The following is a 24,564-nucleotide window of genomic DNA, read 5'->3' as shown; positions in this document are numbered from 1 at the left end:
TTATACGTACGCTGTGTCTTCTTGGATTTTTAACAGTGGGATTATCAAGCATCGTATACGACATAAACCATGTAACAAATTGTCCAGTACCAAATAGTACAAGCTATGATAAAGCTGTGAGTCAGAGGGACTAACCACTTTTGATGTGTCTGACATACTCTACCTGTGATACGGTGATGCCACACTTCTTGGCTAGCTCCTCTTTGGCCTCTTCACTGGGGTATGGGTTGCTGAGGTGTGAATAGAAATACTCGTTCAAAATTTCTGTAGCTTGCTTGTTGAAATTTCTTCTCTTCCGTCTAGAAAATAAAAAAAAGTAGTAAGAAATATATAAAATTCCACTATTAAAATGTAGCATAAGAGCGGGTTCACATCTGCACCCGGTCTCCGCTTTAGCCAATCCGGTGGGTTTCATCTTCTGCCCTGAGAAACTGACAGGAGACGGAAACCCAGCGGTCAGTTTTCAAACCCATTCACTTGAATGGATTTGCAAAGTGACCGCCCATGTGCGTCTTCTGCCTGTCCGCGACGAAATCCGCAGACTTTGTGTCTGGTTAAAAAAAAAACGGTTTCGCTGTGGACAGGCAGAAGACGCTCACAGGCGGTCACTTTGCAAACCCATTCAAGTGAATGGGTTTGAAAACTGATTGCCAGGTTTCTGTCCCCTGTCCAGTTTCCCGGGGCAGAAGACAGAAACCCGTCGGATTGGCTAAAGCGGAGACCGGGCGTAGATGTGAACCTGCCCTAAATCTACAATACTATAGAACTTTTAATCGCTGGAAAAAATTTCCTTATGGCACGGAGAAGGAGTCACATCTCTATATTTATAGGACGTACTTTAGGATTGTCCAGGAATATCGAGACTCATTAATGTAAAAGTTATCAGTCACAGTAATTTACATAAGTAAATAATTTACATATTTGAAGATCTAAGCAAAGTGCAATATTAAACCAATATAACCCGTATATATTACTAAACTAAAACCTGCACAATTTTTGCATCACTTCAATTTCAGTTCGATATTGGAGGGTTTAGAAGTTTGAGTTCATCTGGGACTGAAATTAAAACCAGAATCCTTGGGGGAATCGGTACCCCCTCTAATCTATAGCAAGTCTGGTTTCTTATCTTCAACATTTTAACCATCAAGAAAATGCAAAGATAAAAAGTCTCTAGTAGAACAGTAGTTCCAAGCACCCAAGACTGGTCGCTATGGTCCAGTGGAGGAGCCACCAAGGTCCTCACACCTCAGCCTACTGGAATTGTAGTTGTGGGGTGAATAGTCTCCAAATCATGGGACCATAAATCCTAGAACTAGGCTGGAGACAATGGATCTAAACACAGAAAGTGGATTATCCATGATGAAGATGAAGAGACACATGAGATTTCTAAGGAGTAAATAGAGACCAGTACGCAGATTGAAACTTTCTTTAGAAGCTCAGACAATGATTATGCCAAGTTACGTCCACTTATGTAACAGATCAAGGGAAAACGTGGCCTTACCGTGCATCTAAAAAGCGGGACCGCAAGATCATGACTGCTTCACATGTGCTTTGCTTGAGCTGCATCTGGATAGAACTAAACTTTCTGTGGATAATTCCGACCATGCGTTCAATCTCTTTGGGGGAGATGGGTCTGGTCCGGCTCTGCTCCCGCAGCAGATTCATCACATGTGTTGTAAATTCATTACAGGCCTAGAAGTGAAAGAGAGTGCTAAAATTTAGAGTCTGTTCTCTGCCATCTCACATAGATTTATTCATCGTGTTACTTCATACCTGTCCTCTTAAGTTGAAATACTACACATTAAAATGCAGGTTTTTTTGTTTGTTTTTTTACCATGTGCAAAAGTTTTGACTAAATCTCAGATGACCTCAAGTCTTGTTTCCCATGACCATTATGTGGCATAACATGTAAGTTACACGCACCATGCGTAATAGAGTAGTATGAGGCATAGCGGTTTGGAGCAATGGAACTGCCTTCTGTGCCCCAGACTGCTCATTTGCATATTCTGAAATAAACAAATACCTTGGCAATGGGGGCATGAATTTTTGGGAGCAAAAAGGTAACATTCAGGTGAGTGTGACCTGTGTTGCTGGTTTAATATGCCTTACCCTGTTGACAGACTCCCCTTAAACAAGCACCGATCATCCTCTTATATCTGGATATGTACACAGACCCCCAATACAAATTTTTTTATTTTTAACTACAGGAGACCCAATAACCACATGGTTATAAGTAACACTAATTTAGGAAAAGTTTTGTGATAAATTTTGGTCCACATTTATTAATATAGTTGCAGTTCTTTTCTGCTGTCCTACTCCATGATGGGGTTTAATCTGCTATAGGACATGTTTATTAACCATTTGTTACAAAATGGAGTAAGATGTGGGCATTTATGAATTGTCTCTCACACCAGTAAGTGGGTGGTTTACTATTTGAATAAATATACAGACATTAAGAAAAAACAAAAAAAAACAGTAAATTTATCAACATTATGTGACATTCTGATACATTTGTTGCAAATAACTGCAACATTGCCTCCAGCAGAACAGACTTCAGAATACACTTATGTTACATTCCCCCTTGTGTTTTTTTTTTTGTTTTTTTTTTTGATGCCTGTAGATGGTTAAATAACTTAAATTTAGGTTCTGTTCACACCGCTGTCAGAGGCTCCATTTGTAGTCTACCTCAAAAGAAAGAATAGCGCTGCATACAAAACCACAATGTACAGTGATATCAGTCTGTGAGGTCTGTATAATGTCATAAGGCAAATCAGGTAGAATGCTGTGGCTTCCATTACAAACAGAAACCTCAAGGGTAGTGTGCACAGAGCCTTAGATCTCCTGAGTGAATGCCCAAACAAGCCGAATATTTCTCACAGGTAAGGCTAGGTTCACATGTGTGCCAGAGTCTCCAAAGCAGAAACCTACGAAAGTCCTGCACGGAGAACTTTTCTTTCTGCTGGTTTCAATATATGGGGTGTGCGGGTGTTTCATCAGTCCAGTTCTGGGCTTTCAGTTGTTCACGTCTGCTGGAGAACCTGAACAACAAAGCCCAGCGCAGGTGTGAACCAATAAGAGTTCCATACAGCTGTATCCAGACTAGGCAGTACTCTACTCTGGACTCAACTGGATACATTGTACTTGGAAGAAAAACAGGGACAGGGGCCTTCACTGCTTTCATTTCAGTACTAAGTGGGCGATTCTGTACCCGTAACCCCCACCAACCAAAACCTCTGACACGTCAGAAGTTTTTTAAAGTAACATATTACCCATCCACCACTAAAATCCACTGATCACAATAATGGGTTCTCTCTATTCCCCTGATTGAATGGGGCAGCAGTCACACATGCACACTATGGCTCCATTCAGTATCTATGGGACTAATGGAAATAACCAATTACATTACTTGGCTATCTTCATCAGCCCCACAGATCTTGTATAGATAAGATAAGATAAAATAAGATAATCCTTTAATAGTCCCACCATGGGGAAATTCAGTGTGTTACAGCAGCCTGGATAATACAGTAATAAATTACAAGAAAGAACACATACAAGCTCAGCATAGCAGATAGAAAAGATACTAGCAGTCATAGCAACCAAAAAGAAAAAAGAAAGACTCAGGATCATTTAGTTCTCTGTGTGGAGTGATCTTCACTTAGCCTGAGGTTGATTATACAGCCTGACCACGGTTGTATCAGAGTGTATCATGACTACCACTCTTTTCCTATGCCCTCATGCTTTGTCCTCTGGGTATCTGGTACCCTCCAAAGAATAAGTGATACGTTAATAATGTGAAAAATAAAAATAAAAAAGCTTAAAATTTAAATTTCTATAACTGGAAAATTTCCTTGATCCAGGTTACAGTTCTCTACAGTGCACACCCAAAATGTTGGGCTTCACCATGAACTCAGAGAATGTCAAAACCCTTAACTCCACTTTATCAGATAGCGTTTCTGGTTATTCTTTAATTCCCCTTACCTGTTCATATTTCTCTAGCTCTGTGTGGTAGATTTGTCGGATTTGGGATAATTTGGCTCTGTAATCTGAATGTTCCACTGAGTTGTCGGACCCAGCTCCACCTGACGCGGCGGCCGCTGCTGCAGCTGCTGCGGAACCTCCTCCTTTTTCTGGACCTGCTACCCCCTCAGCCAGTAACATGTTATCCAATCGCATCAACTGAGGGTCTGCGGGCTCCTCCTCTTGTGCTCCCCGAATACTGAGTACTGAAAGAAACAAACACACGAGTAAGGATTTTTTTTTTTTTTAATTAATGGATGTAGCATCAATAAATCAAATTTATTGTTCTCGTGGGGCCAATTTTCAAAAATATTTCATCCACTTAAGTGTAAAATTTTTCAATTGCTTGGAAACAAAAGACAATAAATAGTTACACGTATTCTGCTCATTCAATACAACTCATTTACATACAGAAAAAAAAAAAATCACACCATGTTTCCGGCAGGTATTCTTATAGATTAAATAACTAAAATATAAAACATAAATGTTTGTTTGTTAAAAATGATATAAAACTATTCTGCAAAAAATTCTGATACACCTTTTATTACACACAGTATGTTTTCCATAGGAAAATAGGCATTGTTCCATGCATTAGATTTTCTAGGCAGTCACACAATTACTAGGAGTACACACCTCTACTGAACAAAGCGCAAAGAATTACCATGAAAAGAATAGATGCTAATAATGGTATTTGTGTGGCGAGATACGAAAACATATGGTTAAGTCTATGCCACGTGTATCCACTAGGGGTCCCCTCTGCTACTGGATGACGGAACACACCGAAAATCTTATCCACCATAGTTGTAAACACAGCAGGAGAAACTTATTTATACAGGAATTTTTCTTACAAAGATCATAAAAGCAACACAAACTATACTGAACAAAATACAACGAGCCCAACATATGGATTTTATTGTAATTGTTCATTATCATTACTGTCCATATTAATATATATGCTCATGAATAAATCCTTTCTATGGCATCACTATGAGCAGTATTGTTGGATATTATAAATATATATATATATATATATATAATATAATAATTATTTTTTATTATTATTATTACTATTATATTATTATTATATCATATAATATTATAAATGTAGGATGGATTATGATGCTTATTGTTATAGGTTTTTTTTTTTAACCAAGTAATGAAACAAAGTATAAAGATCAGACAGGACCGACATCAGTTTGGATCCAACTATATCACAGTGTCAGCTGTTAGGCCCAGTTCACATCTGAGTACCCGCAACCTCACTAATCCACATAAAAAAGCGGTTACCTAAGGAAATCCGTGGACCCTATAGATGTAATGGGGTCTGTTTGGTTACCGCACAAAAAAAAAAAAAAAACGGAGAGGAAAGTGCGACTTGCTGAATTTTTAATGCGGAGAGGGGAACGGAATCGCCCCAATCTAGAAGTATAAACTCTTCATGGATTTAAAGGGACTCTATCACTAGGTGTACAAGTTATGCTCCCTCCGGCGCATGCTCCAGCGCCATTTTCCCGTAGAGAACACTGCGAGCTGGCGCTGGAGAATGCGTAGTAGCGTGCCGGAGGGAGCGCTACTGCGCACATGCATGATTTTAATATAAACCGCCGAAGATGGAGCAGGAGGAGGGGGCTTGGAGGCAGCGGTGGGCGTCCCGAAGCTATGACCGTGCATGATTGAGTTCATTTGCATATCGATTTACATGTTAAGAAACAAAAAACAGGGGGTCTTTTTACAAACTAATAGCAGCACCTGAATAGCCTTTAGCACATATCTTTAGCACATAAGCCTTTATTCTAGTGATAGAGCCCCTTTAATACATTTGTGCAGCATTATCGGATATGACTATATATCGTAGTATTATATACCATCAATGTGGGATGTATTATAATGCTTAGAGTGACACTATTCTATCAGGTTTGTCGGTTGACAGTTTACTTCCACTACTTACTAATGCTGTAATCTCAAGACTACATGCTTTACACTGCGGCTCTGCTTCTTTACATGGGCTGCTATGCAAAAGCACAGACCTACTACCTAGCCAGTAAGCCATTGTCTACTTTGTTATAAACCAACAGTGCCAAAAAACCCAAAACTAACATACAAAATGAGCCTCAGTAAGTCCCCATGTACACGTGAAAAAAACAAACAAAAAAGAGTCTGAAATCTATAACGCGCCTTTTTAGAACAACAGAAGTCAATGGGTTCATGGAAATTTCCATCTACTTTTTTTTTTTTACTGACGGTGTAAAGCCTAATTTGATATTAGGACTTTGCCCATTATTTTGGCCTCAATACAAATCTATGGGGTCAGTTTTTAGGGCCCTTTTTTTGGACAATATATCAGTTTCACGGACGTTAAATATTGATAAAGTGAGTTAGTTCCCAAAAAACCCAAAACAAAACAAATGAAGTGCACCCGTTTTTTCATAGAGTTAAAAATGGATGCAGAATGAATGTTAAAAACTGAGATAAGGCCATAAAAAATAAGCGACACTGACAATGGACATTAAAAACTGGTGCGAGGTTGGAGAGCCATGAAAGCTAAATAGAAGCACGCTTAAAAACTGCATCAAGTGTATTGGTTTCTACCACTTCCAAACATTGGTGAGGACTGAACTCTCATCCGCGGACGTGACCCAGGTACATCGGTGATTAGAGATGAGCGAGTAGTATTCGATCAAATACTTCGCCGCCATAGGAATGCGTGTAAGCGGCTGAACACCAAGGGGTTAAATGTATCGAATATCTGATGCACTTAACCCCTTTGTGTTCGGCCGTTTACACGCATTCCTATGGAGGCGAGGTATTCGATCGAATACTACTCACTCATCTCTATCAGTGTTCGATCGAATACCTTGCCGCCATAGGAATGCGTGTAAGCGGCCGAACACCAAGGGGTCAAATGTATCGAATATCCGACGCACTTAACCCCTTGGTGTTCGGCCGCTTACACGCATTCCAATGGCGGTGAGGTATTCGATCGAATACTACTCGCTCATCTCTAATCACCAATGTACCTGGGTCACGTCCGTGGGTCACGTCCTTGACGAATTATCATTTCTCGGCGATACATCCCTTTGTGTAAAGTATACCCACTAGCTAACCTTAAATACTCCAGACCAGCGGTGTAAGAAGGCTTAAAGAGATCACAAAGCCATTCCAAATTCTGCAGAATCATACCATTGTTCTTCCATATAAACGCATCGCTATATGGTTGACGGACACGATCACAAACCCTTAGTAGCAGGTATAGATATAAACTTGTATCCAAGCTGAAGTTTGCCATTGTTAACTAAACCAGGCCTGTGTCACAAGGTCTGGCGGTATTCGCGTAACCCTTTACAGTCCGTTCAGGACACTGTGTACATAGACAGGGATTCACATAATCATGTTACTAGTCACATGAGGAAGCTCTGATCACATGACTAGAGGTAATACGGTGCGGGCTGGCACTCCTGGGTATGTGTGAAATGTTTCTAATATTAATCTCCCTTTAACTATAGGGTAGACAGCGCACGCCAGATGTACATACGTCACGTCTGCTTGTTTATTTCTTTTAGAAAGCAGGTCCTTTAATGGATGGAAATCTGCCGCACCCCCAAACGGTATCACCGCTCTGTTCCTGTCATTATCCATTCCTTCATTCGTGTATCTGAAGACAATAACATACCAGAACAGAACGGCCACCGCCTGCAGGAAACTCTTCGTGTTGGTGTCAAAAGGGAGGAAAAAAAAAAAAAAAAATCATAATTGTACAATAAAAAAGCCCAGCAATTTAGGCAAATTGCTATATCTGTATTTTTTGCGTGTTAGGAATAAAATTTCCTTGAGGTGACGCGGTTAAATCTTTTCTTTCTTTTGAAGCCAAATTGCATGGGTCGCTCTCTGTGCCAATCCACTTGAGAAACACTAACAAAGGCCATTTCTGTGTTAGGGACGGATCGGTGGCAGCTTTTCATGAATACATGAGAATAATTTGGTCTGCTGCATGCTGAGAGCTGGGGCACAGCTCTACATACTGTATTACTGGCGTCTGCTGGGAAAATATCCAGCCAGAGGAGAAGGAAGAGGGAGGGAGATGGGGGATTAGCAGGGAGATAAAAGAGGAGGGGAAAGACGGAAAAACAGAAAGAAAGATGGAGCGAGAAGAGCGGTGGAAGACAAAAAGAAGACAAACAAACTGTGATGTGCTTAGCCAACGACCACAGACTCCTAGCGGTGTATACATAGATCTGATCACTGGACACAGATATGGAAATGGATCGTGAACGGACAGACAAAGACACCAAGGTTACGATATATTCCTATACTTTCCATCACCAACAAAACTCTCTACCAGCAGGCCCGAAATTTCAGACACCTAGAGCAAAGGATAAACACGCGGTCGCATTATTCACATGGTCGCCTTAGAGAAGCCTATTGTTAAAGTGATACGATTTCTTGTCATATCCTTATTTCATTCTTAAGGTGGCCATACCTAACATTTCTATAGGCCAAGGGCTTCTGAAAACCAGAAGATCCGGATATCGTGATTAACCCAAGCCCTTTCACTTCTTGTAGGTCTGTAGGGTCACCATGTGGAGTAAGCCTTAAAGTGGGTTTTCCAGGACTGGGATATGGATGACCTATCCTTAGTATAGGTCATTAGTATCTTATAGGCAGGGGTCCAACACTTGGCACCCCCACTGATCAGCTGTTTGAAGAGATGGCAGCGTTTGGATGAGAATTATGGCTTCGTCACCACTCACCAGTATAGTGTAGGGGTCAGCAACCTCCGGCACTCCAGATGCTGTGAAACTACAACTCCCACCATGTTCCATTCACTTCCATGGGAGTTCCAAGAATTGCAGAACAAGTATGCATGTGGGCAGTTGTAGCTTTACAACAGCTGGCGTACTGAAGGTTGCCTACCCCTGATATAGTGGTTGCCCTTGTCATTGCCGCTCCATGTGGACACAATATCACCAGCCTGTGAAGAGGAAACGGCACCCACCTGAGCTCTGCTGCCTCTTCACATAACTGATTGGCAGGGGTACCGGGTGTTAGACCCTCATTGATCTGACAACCTATATCAAAGGTTAGTCAGCAGCATCATAGTCTCGGAAAACCCATTTAAGATGGCACAACTGATTATATATAGCCAACAGTGAATGCCTACAGCATAGAATGGGCATGACACTATGATGTGCAAGACACCTATGATTGAAAGAATATGTACAGATTGGGTTGAAACCCAACCGATGTGATGGTCTGCCAATCGCCACACACATGAGATTCTCAGCAGAAGCCATAGAAATCACTAATACTTTAATAAAATGACCAGATACCACCCAAACGTACAATTATTGCATCAGGTATCCAAACACTGTCCATGGATAGAGAGAAGTTAGAGATTGTTGTTGCTTGTCTGTATAAATGTACAAATGCATAAATCTGAAAAAGTAAATGTTTTCTGATGCCGACGGTTGTTCGCAGTGATCTCCTACCATAAGGCTATGGCATAAGGACCTGAAAAGTTGTACCCCCACCCCCTAAATTGTTAAGTAGTGCTAATGTTAGGTGCAGTGCAATACAAAATAAGCAAAGAAAAACTGCATCTATATATTTTCCATTCCATATCTAGTGATGGGTTATAGTCCCCTATGCCATGTGTCGCACAGGGTCTTCTCTTTCAGTGTGGGCTCTTTAATGCCAATCACCTTGTTAGCAAAGGTAGTTTCCTGGCATTTGAGTGGAGACACTGGGGGAGGCCTTCTTGTTACCAGTCACTGCACAAGACAAGTGGAGGTGACAGTAAAGTGACACCATGTCCCAGCTGCCGGAACCCTTTCTACTGCTATGGGTAATATGCAGCATCATGTGTTCGTATGTATGTGTGTGTGGCAGCTTCACAAGGCTATGCACTTTTGACTGGCGTTGAGTTTATGTGAAAGTAATTAACAGTAATTAATCCTTAATTACAGTAATTAGTAGAGTCGCAGTAAATTAAGCCACATCTGGAGCAGATGAGGGCTTCCGAATGGCATGGATGCTACAGGCTAGGTGAGGAGGGGATCTCAGTTGCGAGCTGCTGGAATGCCGGCCTAGGAAGATATGAATCAGGAGAAGTAAGGAGCCTTGTAGCCTGGAGCACAGGAAGGAGCAGGAGGAGCTGACACTACGGAAGGTACATAGATCATCTGACAGGTGGGCAAAAATATTTATACAAGCACAAGACGGATTTATCATCCACATGGTTTCTCAAAAATCAGAATTTGCCATACACAAAGGACCTCACGTATGAACATGGAACAGGGACTAAAGTAGTCCTGCAGTAGCCAATCATAGCTCTTGTCTCATTTTCCAGTGAGGTTTAAGTGATGAAAACCTGAACTGTGATTGGTCGGTTTGGTCAACAAGGCTGCAGTTTCCTCGGAGACCACTTTACTACACTACAGCAAAGTGTGATAATGCCTACTGCTGCCGGGGGTAGCAAATGCACCAAATATCAACACAATAGCCCCGCCGTCACATGCTGCACACTGCTGGGCCTTGGTGCAAGATCAAAGCCTAAAACTTTTCCACTATGGTATCATTATACTCATTGTATTCAGATGGCGCAGATAAAACCAATTTAAATGGCGACATCTTTTCGTTGAGCTTTTTACTGTGAAACATTTATTTAACATGTCCCCTATACAACCAAAATCCACCCAAACTGGACCACAGTGAGGCGTTTTTTTTTTCCTACCCAATATAGATTTAAAGGCACAGTCTACATACACCCTGAGGGCCACGTGTTGCGAATTTGCAGCATGGTGCATTCACACGATGTAACGTGCAGCATGATCTGGCACGTATATGGTGTGTCAGAGTTTGCGCGCCGTAAAAGCTCCCATTCATTTCAATGGGAGTTAGGATCGTATACGCCGCGTTATTTTGCGGCCGTGATTTTGCGGCCACAACATCATGGTCACAAAATAACGCGCCGTATACGATCCTAACTCCCATTGAAATGAATGAGAGCCTTTACGGCGCGCAAACTCTGACACGCCGTATACGTGCCAGATCACGCTGCACGTTACATCGTGTGAATGCACCCTTAGCTGCCGGTGGAATCGCTACTAGTTAACCCTCCTGAATTACAGATCTAATGAAGTGCATGGGATTTCAATAGATCTCATCCACACACTGCAGATAAAGATCTGTAGCAGAAAGGATGTTCATTATTGTAAATTATTGTTTTAGATTTTGCAGCTTTTTTTCAACCCATCCAATGGGTTAAACCTGTAATGGAACCCGGCCGATTTCTACTGTGGATCATCTGCAGAAAATCCATGCATGGCTCTAGCCAAATCAGGCATTACACGTAGCCATCTGTTTCAGGGTTATAAGTTCCACCTATACCTGACCTGTAGGTTCCGAAGCCTGAAAACATATTTTGGGTCTACCAAAACCAGATCAGAAATCTTTACTAGTTCATATGTCTTGAAATACGCAATGTAAATAAGTGTAGATGGCTGTAAAAAGGGAAAACATAACTGCTTACAAAAACTACGCCACTGATATTCACAGGTCATGTGTGGTATTGCAGCTCAATCCAATACGCAACAGAGGAGATGAGAGGCAATAACAGATCCAACCCATCAACATGTGTGGCACTGTTCTCGAGAGAAAGCAGCCATGGCTTATAACCTGGGACTATATGAATCGATATTTGACCGGTCCCTATGGAGCTCTGATATGATAAGGATTATGAATAACAAAAAAAAACTATATGATCCATCTATTTTATGATCTACACATCCCAATCACGTCAATGCCAACTTTCCTTCCTGTGATATTTCTGAATGAAAAACGCAGCAGAATCCGAGTGCCTCCAGGTCCCCATTGTGGTAGAGCTTATTAGGAAATAGCGTGCGGCGGGCGACAAGCTTCACATTACTACACAGAGGACACACCAGAGGACACTGGACAGTGCTCGCAGAGGTGAACGCAGGAGCCGTTCCTGTAAACTGAAGGAATGTACCATCTATGAAGTAACATCCAGAACAAAAGGAGTGGGGCTAGTGTTTTTAGCACCAGACACCCCCACCCCTGCACAGACTGCGTGTCCGCCTGGCACATCTCTCCGAACCCTCGGGATACATTTCTAAAGCTGAAAAGGTTTTCCCTCATCTGGACTGTTCGAATTAATTACACACTTTAATGACATGAATTATTAATTTGATTCTGACTCTGCAGCTTCTGATTATCCTGCGCTGCCGACTATACAATTCCAGCTTCATTAAAACATCACCAGCTGCCTCCCAGACCGGCATTAAATAGTGAGAGCAATAATCAGATTATCTCCCTGGCAGAGAATACCCAGTACAGGCCTCAATAACACAATATGCTCCTATTACGCTTATTCCTTTACACAGCAATCTCCAGTAAGGAGTATGGCTAACTTAAACAACTTGCCATCTTGTGGCCAGTCATCCCGATTCTGGACGGGTATTATGGAGCGACTCGGTAAACATAAAAACCTTCAGCTCCAGTCTAAACCATCCTATATCTTAATTGTCCTTGTGAATTGACCCGGGTCAGGAGAGTGCTATCTCCAGTATGTGCCCACAACCCATAAATATGTTAATATCTGCATTTGCCACGTCCGCCTTCAGAGACCACCATAGCCCGGAATGACAGATGTCATGTGAGACCCTAGAATTGCTGTGACCTTGTGCGGTGACCCATTTTATTCAGCAAGACTATGTCACAGCCTATTAAAGTCATCCAAGCCAAAGGCAGAGAAGCTAGCAATCTATTGGAGTGCCGAAGTTGGAAGTGTCACTGCGGCTTTCATGGTGTGTATCCTTTTGAGGATACTGCGAGCGTGTAGAGACTCCTGGGATGTGAGGTGTGGAATGAATCGTCCCTATAATCCCAGCCTCGGGGTAGTAGCACAATTAAAGTAGGAGACATCCCGTGAGGAGGCGTTACTGACACAACCACGTCTGATTATAACTAGCTGTGAAAAGGTCAGAGCCCAAAGAGGATGCAGCTCTCACTCGATACGCGGCTGCGGATACTCATTACACAAATCATATACAGACATTTCAAAGATGACTAGGAGAAAATGAGTGGTGGGTTACCATGTAAGCTCTTGGGGACAACATGGACTTCACACACCCTTATTGGAAACCATTAAGCCGTGGATGTAGACCATGAGCTCCTTACAATCGGCCTTTGTTCTGCTTACACATAAATAACGTTCAAATTTACAAAAGTAGGGAAAAAAAAAAAAAAAAAACCCGACCGGAACAAAAACATGCAACAATTCCTTGATGGAAATTTTTCCACTACTGTAGAAGGCTTGGCTCTTGGCACAGCTTCTGCATTTATCACGACCCAGTGATTTAGAAGAGCGCAGAAGAAAGTGATGCCAATGTTATTGTTCTGGTTGGAGAGGCCATAATGGGGTGGGTGGCTATGGCTATAATGGTGCAGCAACGTGAGAACCCGTGCACTTTACACAAACTCTGGCACAAACATACCGAGGACATTTACTAAAGGACCAAATACAGCGTTACCCTGAAAAGATCTGCAGGTGAATCACATTATTATTCTGTGACTGTTTCCATGTATGAATTAACACAATGCTAATATATACTTTACATCAGCCCAATAAAGTGCATAGACACATTTTATAACGTTGTAAACCTTTATATGTGTGACCGGTCCAATGATTTATGATCCCTGTCTAGCTCCACCTAAATTCTAGATCCTTCTTCTGGATCAGCAGAGCAAGAAAACTGGTTAGGACTGACGATGGTTATGAGAGTCTTCTTCACTTTACACAAATATGGTGCAACACATGAACAGTTTATGGCATTTATTGGTTTATTAACGGCCTCGAAGAATGACTGGTGTGCAAACTAGTACTGACAAAGGGTGTATTACTATCGCAATAAAACCATTATTCTAGTGCCCAATGGTGACACTACTAGAAGGCGCCACTCCCTCCTTTTCTGCATAGGAAACAGGGCCTAAGACTTGTTTAAAGTAGGGAGCGCTCCGATCATCCCCAGTACCCTTTCCTGTCTCTTTGGAAGTTTGTCTATACAGAGATTGCATTACCCCCTGGCCATAATACTCAAACTGAAGTATGGGTCCCATTTTGTAAACCATTCGTAATGGGGAAAATACCTTCTTGAACATATCCCCCCTCCCTTTAAGGTATCGGAGATCAAAATATATATATATTATTTTTTTTTCACATAGTGGCCACAACAATGGCAAGCCTTAAAGGGGTTCTCTAGGATAACTATTTATTTTTTGCAAGGAAGTCGGGAAAGGTGACCCAAAAAAACGCTCACCTGTTCCCAGTACTCTGAAGTCTCCCATCTCAGTTTGGTCCTGCTGCTCCGGTGTCTTGTTTGGGTGGAAGTCCACCTCAAAAGTGACCACTGAGGCCAATCAGAAGCCTAAGTAAAGGAATGGGATGAAACTCGAATGTGTCATCTGTGAGCACTGGGGAAGAGTATAGGTTGTTATAATTTTCCATCTCACCCAACCTCTTGGCAAAAAAATGGTTCTCCTGGACAACCCCTTTAGGATAGCCATTAACATTTAGCTAAAAGGATGTTGATGGTTGAGCAAACATTTACAGATTGGCAGATTTAGCCGTCCACATTTCAGCCCATACTGGAACTCCCAGTCATTCACAGGGCCATACATGTTCATGGACACCGAAAGAAGTACAAACAACCTCTATATGAACGTTCCTTCAAGGACACTGCTTTCCAGAACAAGGTAATTTTGGTCAATGGGCTTGGACATCTTAGAATCTTTTTACCAATACAGTGGGCAGTGGCAGGTAAGCCAAGAGGGACTCCAACAGGTTTCTTAAATGGTAATAACTTTTCGGACAACTTGGCCTCATTGATAAAGCGTGTGATTCTGGATTAAATGCAATGCACTTTTTAAAAAAAGTTTCCATTTTCTGCCTAAAAAAGTGCTCTAAAATTTGCACCACAAGGTGTGTCCCTCCTTCCTAGTTTGCCACTCACTCTTTGTTACTAGGAAAGGTCTGTCTTTAAAAAAAACAGGCTCAAGTTTAAGGACAAGTCTCTCTTTATAGTCTCTGCAGGTTTACACACAGCTTTGCTGCTCTGTGCCCGTACACTGCCCAGAGAGGAGTCCGCACCTTACAGCGAGTGTAAGGAGAGTCTATCTTCTTCTGCCTAGCTGCTTGAGTTATTGAAGTATATGCCAATTAAGCAAGAGTAATAATGGATTTGAAATGGGGGGGGGGGGGGGTCTGTATTATGCAAACCCCCTGCCTCAGAGAGAAATGCAGGATGTGCTGCAACTATAAGGTAAAATGTACGAAGGCTTATAGGCCAGAGAACACACTACCCAACAAGACCCTGCAGATATTTCAACTTTTCAAAAAAAAAACTCAGGTACCCCTTAAGTTAAATCCCGCAATAAAAATGCTTTTCCAATCTAAATTTTTAAGATATCGCAAAAGATTTGCTACAATTTGGGATATTGGGACTGGTCATGTGGGATGGTTTACACTCTAGAATATAGATATACAGACAATACCCTACTGAAAATAAAAGCTACAAGTGGTCAGCATGCACTGCGTCCAAAACGTGACGGCCTCTTGAATCCTTATATTTTTATATTCTTTCATTCTGGTACAAATTCATAAGAAAGTGGCCAAGTTTAGGTCCAAAACTGTGACTGTGCAGATTACAGCCGAGACTACATAACAGCATTACGTCTGATAATGACACATTAACGGCAGTTGTCTTTAAGTGTCTCCAGAGTGGGATTTACATACATGCTAACTACACGCAAAATGTAATTACTTACTAATTTTAATTGCTCATTTCAAGTGAAAATAATTAGTTGGCAACTAAGGCAATAATTAGGAGAGCAATATAAATCTCTATAAGAATACACAGACTCGAATAAATATACGTAGCCATGAACATGCCAAGTCACTGAGGTTTCCTCATAAAACATACCCAACTTGCACAGCAGCGAGACACAAAGCAGTCAGTAGTCAACGAGAAGGAAAAGTGACACTGACTGTCACCATACTGAGGAAGCATGTAGTCAGCGAAAATTCATGTATACCGTTTATACATAGAGTAAGAACTCTCCAAAAGACCAAAGACGCCCCCCTCCAACCCCAAACTTATCCAGGCTTGATTTTCTGCGAGAGATTTCCAGTTCCTCCATTTATTATAAAATAAAAAAATTGTTTGAGAGAAGTCCTCAGTAGTTGATACCTTTATTAATGGCTAACTTAAAAAATGATGACATATTGCGAGCTTTTGGGATTTTAAAGCTATCCCTTCATCCATTTATTAAGTCTACTAGGTATGTTCCTTGAGAAGACCGCTTCTTAATGTAATTTATAGTGATAGATAGATAGATAGATAGATAGATAGATAGATAGATAGATAGATAGATAGATAGATAGATAGATAGATAGACCAGACAAACATGTCATCATCAAAAGAAATGTGACATTTCACAAAAATTCTAAATGGAATACTGGACAATGACCATAGTCAACCCACCACCGCAAATCACAACATGCATGACGGATCAAGGCTTAAAGTTCACACGCAAATCCGCGTGTGCATATTCAGTTGCGGTAGCTGCAACGCGATGCCGGTGCAGTGCACGGCATTCTGTCACGGCTTTCCACTCCGGATTAGGCCCAAATGAATAGGCTTAACCCGTAAGGTGCTGCCGCAAGGAGGATGCCGCAACTGATTCTGCCGCAGAATCCGCCTGAACAAAGGGCAGCTCACTTTTTTTTTTTCCGGTAGCCGAAAAAAGAACGCTAGCGGTCTACCTAGACCTCTATTGTGAGGGGGCGGATTATGACGTGGATTCCGTGCCCATGTGAACGAGCCCAGGGTTATCCATCTTTTACAAAAAAAAACATCTGTGAGAGGAACAAAAAACCCCCAAAATACTTACCTCTTCTTCCCCCGCCCACCACCAGATCAAGCTCTGCCACTTTCACCGTCCTCCCAACCAATGTTTACAAATGGCCATATGACTGTTGCCAGTCAGCAGCTGTAATGGTCACCAATCCATAATGGAAGCCAGGATGCCAGTAGATTGGCTGTAGAGGCCACATGCTAAACACTTGTAAACCAAGACCAGGAGGAAAGTTGAGGCACTATGGATTGTGGGGGTAACAACAACTCAGTACTTTTTATTTTTCCATTTCTTGGATTTTTCAATTTTTTTATTATAGTTTTTTTTAATAATGGATATCCTTTTTGTAAAATAACAATCAGGATGACTACTTTTTGTGTCTTATGACACAAGTAGATGAATTAGGCCCAAAACCCCCCAAAAAAGTTTGCTTCAGTAGCTCTTAACCCACAAAATTTGGCATACAGGCTGAAGTACACCTCATGTAGCCATAATGGAGTCCTGGAGTAACAGGAGTCGGAGTCCGTTCTGGATGGAGTGGGGAAAAAGCTCCATCAACAAAGACGGGAAAATTAAAAAAAAATTACCATTTCAATATGTCTAAATAAAATGACTTGCAATCATTTTTTAAAAAAATTACATTTAACATTATTGCAGTAAATTTGGCATTATGATTTATTATGCACGAGCCTTATAAGAGTCCAAGCTGGAACCAAGCAAGGAAAAGTAAGGACTAAAAAAGTCGAAAAAATTGGCATAGTTGACACCACAGCAAATCTATACACCCCTGCCTTTACTCTTAAAATAAGTAAAACTGCATACTTCATTACAGATGCACAGTGTGCATAAGGTCCAACACTTGACATGTCACTATGTACATAGTATTCAGGCTTTAATGGATTGGTCTACTATATACTGTATATCGCCATTTTATAATCCCATGCAAGATGGGTCTAGGAATATGTTTTTGCAATATGGCCAAAAACATTGACGCGAGATATGAGAATGGGTATACAGATCCATTTAGCACTACAGCACGGTTTTGTGGCATATCGGTTTTATGCTTTACCTTGGCAGCCGCACGCTAGTAAACAGAAGCCTATGAATCCTCATTCACAAAATTCCCCGGTAACTGTATTTCTTCTTTCATAAGGATGGGATATCTGTCTGTAAGAGCCTTCTTGCATCTTTATAAATAACCCTTTTATTATCAGTCTCTGTATCAGTCGCCGGACATTATAATATTACAAAGTACATTTCAGCAAGAATGTAGAGCGTTGGTACTGTGGCATAATAAGCGGTGATGTGTCATATTTAGAGCAGATCATATAAATAACCATGGCCGGTGAATCAGCTGCAGGTTAATGCAGTATTGTGCAATCTATTCTCATGTGACCCATTCTGGTCCGGGGTCAATGTTATGCACGTTTTATGCAGGAGATACATTTCTGCTGTGAATTTCTGGCTGTGAATGGGTCTATCCTCTTCACAGCCCATCTGTCCCAGCAGATTGATGATGTTTGGAAGATCTCCCTGGAGCTGGAGAAGGGGTGGGATGGGATGGAGGGACAGGGGCATCTCCACATAATAATGCTGTTCTGATGCTGCCTCTGTGCTAGCGATAAGAGTGACTTCTTATCAGCCGCTCACTGGAAATGTGCTGCTGTCTGATTAGGCCATGGTCTGAGCCAAGGTTATAAACAGCTCTTATCAGGGGCCCGGTGACACAATAATCCAGCCGGTATCAGCGCAGGGACCACAATGTGGAGGCTACAATCCCATTCCAAAATGAGCACAACGCATTGGCATCGGAAAAAGCATTCTGCATTTGTCTATGGTAAAGCAGCCAAGGCCACACGGGCTGCATCTAAACAATATAACCTACGGTCACCAAATTATTACAACCACATGAGTATGCCTACCTTTAGCCAGAAGACATCTACATAACAGAGAGAGGTCTAGGAGACATTAGCAATAGCCTATGGGTGCATTTTCTCTTTAAAAAACATATATAACCGCATAGCCATAAAAAAAAGCAATGTATAATTCTTACAAATACTGTAAATAAAGCCTTGAGCGAGTTTATCATCCTGGTATATACCTTCCTAACACCATGAGGTGTCAGTTATTGTGAAGTATTATATTTGTGCAACGTAAATTGAAGTGGTCGTCAACATCATCGCTATATTGTTTTAGGCCTTACCTATGGAGCTATGGAGAAGACCAACCATCTCACTGCCAGTGATCATAGGTACTGATGTAAACCAGTCGGAGCATCCATAGCGTCTCAAGATGGTCGCTGTGTCTATATGGCAGTGACAGAACGCAGAGACGCAGATACAGACCTGCTATAACCCCGTGTCAATCGCCTGCCCAGTAGAGGGAACAGCTGCCATTTTGAGAAACTATGGATGTCACAGAGCTTGGAAAGTAGAGTGGGATTGTGGGATGTAGCTACATGGTGGACCACCCCTTCAAAAATACATCTCCTTTTCTACCAGTGGCCAGGTCTATACCCATGGTGCTGTATTCCCCAGTGATAGAAGCAAGAAATTAAAATTTATTTTGCTATATGAAAACCAATTCTAATGATAATTTTTTTTATTTTTTGCTTTTCACGCCATTCTCACTGGGACTTGTGAGCCTGGACAGAGGTGCATGTCTCCTCTGTATACAGGAGCAGAACACGACGCCCTATGTCCCACAGCCCTAGTCCTGAAATGTGCTGATGTTAGAAGGGTTGAGGGATGTCAATCATGGCGGTGGGGCCTGGTTGAAGCGTGAAGAGCTTGACTTCTTTTGTTAGTGCTCCACCCCCTTGACCTGAAAGACCTCATCTGCATAAAGAAGAAGTTATTTTTCAGCAGATGGCGGCAATGATTGGGCACTATAAAGGACACCAGGGAACAGCACATTAGAAGCACTATGGTGCTGATGGTGTTTGGGGCATTATATCAAGGTGACAAGTTCCCTTTAATCTACTGGTCTAATAGATAAATAAAAAATAAAATAAAATCATAACCGGTTGCACCTTTAGAAATTTTTCACTGGTCTCCTGCCACAAGTTTGTGCCTCCATATAGTCCCTTAACCTCGGTGATGCTTAATCCAAGCCAAATTATGTCAAGTGATTTTGTCCTCCAATTATCATTAAATAAGTCAGTCCAACCTTGGAAGATGTGGTGATATTACACTACATAGACCGAACACTACAGAGGTCCAGAGACAGTGGCCAGTCACACAAGCCAACAGTGAGGGAATGAAGACTTCTGAAAGTTTGTAAATGGCAAAACCGATATATTTTTTTCTAATTCTCTACAGGTTGTAACAATTTGTACAAGTGATGACGTAATTAATGAGTTATTGGGCCATTTGTAAAAAGCATCTCCAGCAGAACTTGCACTTAAAGCGCTAAAAGGCAACACAAAGCAAACAGGTCAGTCAACAGGAACTTGTTGACAGTTTCCATGCTGATTTTTGTTGCTGCATTGTACACCGTAGAAATGGAAACCCTAAACGTAATAAATAAATGGAATAGGAAAGAGTCATGAATACCAACCTATTTTGCAAATTTTTGCTGTAGTCAAGGATGGACCAACTAGTTTACCGGTCTCCTACATTACTTGGATACAAAATGTCACCTCCTAATCACGTTATAACCTTTTACCTTTACGTTAAACCTGTTTTTAGGTTTTCTACCAATCTATTGGTAATCCAGATTTTTTTTTTTGTCGTCTTTCTTCCTTCTCTCCCCCCATTTCCTGTGATAAATGAGTAAGTGGTCACGCTCTGGAATGGTTAGGAATCAGTGCCCTGCCACTGTAAGTGTTTGCAGTAATTGTGTCCGCTGGGTGAATGGGAATCCAAGCCTTGAGATGCAGCAGAGAGGCCTCCACTCACACAGCTTCCCGGGAGTAATTCAGCAGGTTTATGGATGGGAAATTAGCTCAGGGGCTGGAGATATTGAGCGGAACTATGGACAGAGGAGAGAATAATGATGGAGGATGCCAGAGAGAAGCAGGGGACCACATGGAGCAGCCAATTCTCCTTCACTGAAAAACGATGTAGCCATTTTAAAACTCCCACTGGGCAACCTACAGCCCACAAGTGTTTGCTGTGGACTAATGTTTATATCATAAAACATAGGGAAGACGGATAATTTATGTGCCGTGGAAAGACACTAGAGCAGGAGGAGAGCAGGGAGGGCCCATCCTGGGCTTGGATTACAGAAGCACATAAACAAATGGGGGGAATCGAGACAAAGAAAGGAGTATATAGATGGGTGAGGACGTCACAGGCAAACCCATTTTACAATCTGTATTCTGATCTCACTGTCAGAGGAGCTGCAATGAGAATATCCACCTCATGAAACATTCAACACATACTGACTTTTCCTCTGCCCTAGACAATCTCTCTCCCGCTCTTCGCTTTACACGGGGAGAGAAGGAAAAGTCCACGGTACAAGTCGCTCTACAGTGCCATCAGCCTCTTTGCTATTCCGTTCATGTTTCCAGCTTCGCCTTCCTCTCTCTCTCTGTTTTGTTCCCTTGCTCTGGCTCCTGTGTGGGTCAGACAAATAAATCTCAGGAGGGAATTGGGCAAGGAAATGATTTTCACCCGACCAGGAGACAGAGCGTCAGCCCAGGACACACAGAAAGACGGGAATATTAATAAGTTGAAGACAATAACCATCATTAACTCTTCCACTACCAACGAGGGCTGCCATTAAAACGCGTTGTTTACGCTCAGCCCAATGAGCCAGCGCCCACCACCCGAACAAGGGGAAAAAAAAATCACTATCACCCTTATGGAGAATGAAATAGGTACCATGTGCAGGGAAGTAGGACAGCCGCATCATTTCTAACAAGACACTATATTTCATTAGACAAACATCCGTCTCTCCGCGTGTGCCACATGCCTTTATACGTCCAGGTGGCACACAACGCTCCATCAGGGGACAGCAGGCGTCGGAATGGGAAAAAAATAGACAGAGGCATGTGGAGGAAAGACAACAGATACCTTTAGCGTAGTACAGATAGTCAAGACTAAAAAACCATTTATGTATTATATCTAGAGAAAAAATAATGCTGCAAACTAGTATAATAAACCTGATAACCAATACAGTGCCAGATCATGACCAGAATAGAGAAAAGATGGTGCTCGGTCTATCAGTGAAAATGGTCAATATATCCTTAGCAGATAAAACACTTAAAGGGATTATCAATGAGTCCAATTCTTGGAAACTGCTCAGAATAGAATAAAAAACAAAAAAACACAACAACGCTTCGACACTCCTGACTTAATGCTGCCCCCATTGGTTCCTCTTGACACATAGTATATGAGCACTGGCTAAGGTAGAAGACATCAGGCAGTCATACCAAAGCCCAGGAGAGAAGAGAAAGGGCGAGGCCACGCGTTGTGGACACTCAGCGTTTTTTGTTGCAGATTTTGCTGCGGTTCTTTGAGCCAAAGCCAGGAATGGCCAGAAAAGGAATGGAAAATATATAGGGAGCTCTTAGACCTTTCCCTTGTGTTCAATGTTTTCCTGACTCTGGCTCAAAAAAACGCTACAAAATCTGCAACAAAAAAATGCTGTGTTTCCGCAACATGGAGCCTCAGCCTAAGAATTTTTTTTTTTTTTATTATGTTTGATTACGTCCCCCCCTGGGCCTTATTTTACATTAGGGTATCAAGAATAATAAAATAAAATACAGATGGACAGCCAATGGAGTGGGCTCTGTCTATATCTGATATTTAATGTCCTCTGCTCTCATTCCGTGACGGATAAGAACAATAAACATTAAATAACTGTAATGTGAAGCCAGTTTAAAATGTATAGTCAGTTTGCCTACTGCCATTATATCAGTTTACTTATTTACATTTGTACTGATGGCACAGCTCCCATTATATTCTCTGAATCCCCTCTCCGTGGTACATGAACCACTTTCCCAAAGCTAGATACAGTGTTTCACTACTAATACTCACGTTTTATTCACATTATATCCCCGATATCCATGTTCAGACTGTTCTTATTCTTATGACTGAGCGGCCATATGATATACAATCTAACAACCCAAATCTCCGTTTTTCCTTTTTTAATATTTTATTGATAATTATTACGAGAGGTCACGGGGACCTAGAACAGGTCATGCAAGTGCACATCCATCTAACACATGAAATAATAATAATAAATTATTATATTATTATATCATTGTACTATTACACCAATACTACTTGTAACTGATGCAGATGTTCCTTTCCAAACGCCTAATCTATAGAATGAAATGAAGTACTGAGGGGGCTGGGCGACACCACGCAGATATTAGGCAGCGCCACTAGAACTCCTGCCATTCTGCAAGTCAGCTTGGTTACTTTCTTGGACAGCACACCTGCGGTGTTTTTAATTATTTTGTAACTTTATAGCAATTATCAGTCGGATTTCATTATTTTAATCCGCATAATTGACATATAACAGCCATTGGCAGGTTGTTGAACCCCTCCTCCAAATCGACATGCTGATCCCATAACGTTTTTTGGCTCTCATTGGATCACTTTATTTCAGATTGTTATTTTCGGAGATGTCATTTGCTTATATGACCGGCCTTCCATTAAAGGCAATGACCTGGTAAGAATTTTGTATGAATAAGTTGACGGGTGGGAAATTGGTAAAGTTGTATAGAAAAATAATTTTTGGATTTGTCAAATGTATAGATAAATGTATGAAAACGTTATTCCAATGGCTGGTGACCTATGTACAAAAGATGGAGCACTGCCAAGCGGTTTTCGCTGAAACCCCATCATCCCTATACAATGGCCATGTAAATAAACAGTTAATAATACGTCTTATTCACGCCTCGCTCAATCCGAATCTCCGCCATAGTTTAGTTGTAAATGCTACATGATCCCTTTAAACAGCTTTGACTCTAATGGAATGTCTGTCACCTCCTTTCACATTAACTCAAGAACCCAAAATGTCAGCACTTCAGTAACAGGCGGCTCTGGGATCTGAGCGCTGATAAACCAACCACTTTCCAGAGAAGAGCTTGAGAGAGCGCGAGCGAGAGGGGGGGGAAAAACAGAATCTAATAAATTTACGGTTTTATATACTTCCTTCAATTCTAAAAGTCTTGTTCAATAAAGTTTAAAATGCCACTACAGAGCTATAAGAGCGAGCGTATCCAGCCAGCCCCGAGATTCTACGCTGCCTCCAAGTCTTCCCGTTATCCGCAGGAGCAATAAAGTTTTATATGTTTGAACTGACTGTAAAAAGGTTTGAATGGCTGTGGCGGGGGAGCGATATATCTCTTTTATTGTTATTATCATATTCCCCACAAGACCCCTTGGCCAGTGTCAATTCCTCTCGCATGACACCTCTGTGCTGTCAGCAGTTTGCACCCCCACTACAGGCCCTCCCCTCCCCACTTTACTGTGAGTTATCAGCAAGACAAGCAGGGAGGGAAATAAATACAGCATAACTGCCCTTGTGCCTCCCTTTCTTCCCTGGCATCGGTACAAACAGAACCCCACTCCTGTGCAACGGTGATCGGTCTGACCAGAATAGTCAGAAAAGTCAGCATAACACCTCTACATAAAAATACACAACACCAGTGTCACC

At 41.7% G+C, this 24,564-nt stretch overlaps 1 protein-coding gene across 2 annotated transcripts in view; it reads right to left on the bottom strand.

Moving 5' to 3' along the window:
* The window catches only part of PBX1 (PBX homeobox 1), a 109,693-nt gene that overhangs the window by 24,639 nt on the left and 60,490 nt on the right, over nt 1–24,564 (bottom strand). For both annotated transcript variants that reach the window (XM_075287383.1, XM_075287384.1), the window contains exons 3-5: nt 3,979–4,223; nt 1,502–1,692; nt 164–299 (exon numbers count right to left, since the gene is read on the bottom strand). In XM_075287383.1, coding sequence (XP_075143484.1) covers nt 164–299; nt 1,502–1,692; nt 3,979–4,223 — 572 coding nt within the window. The remainder of the gene's footprint in view (nt 1–163; nt 300–1,501; nt 1,693–3,978; nt 4,224–24,564) is intronic.

Source organism: Leptodactylus fuscus, chromosome 9 (assembly GCF_031893055.1).
Source record: "Leptodactylus fuscus isolate aLepFus1 chromosome 9, aLepFus1.hap2, whole genome shotgun sequence".
Classification (NCBI taxonomy): domain Eukaryota; kingdom Metazoa; phylum Chordata; class Amphibia; order Anura; family Leptodactylidae; genus Leptodactylus; species Leptodactylus fuscus.
Note: the sequence above shows the minus strand (reverse complement) of the source record. Positions and strands in the feature narration are given on the sequence as shown.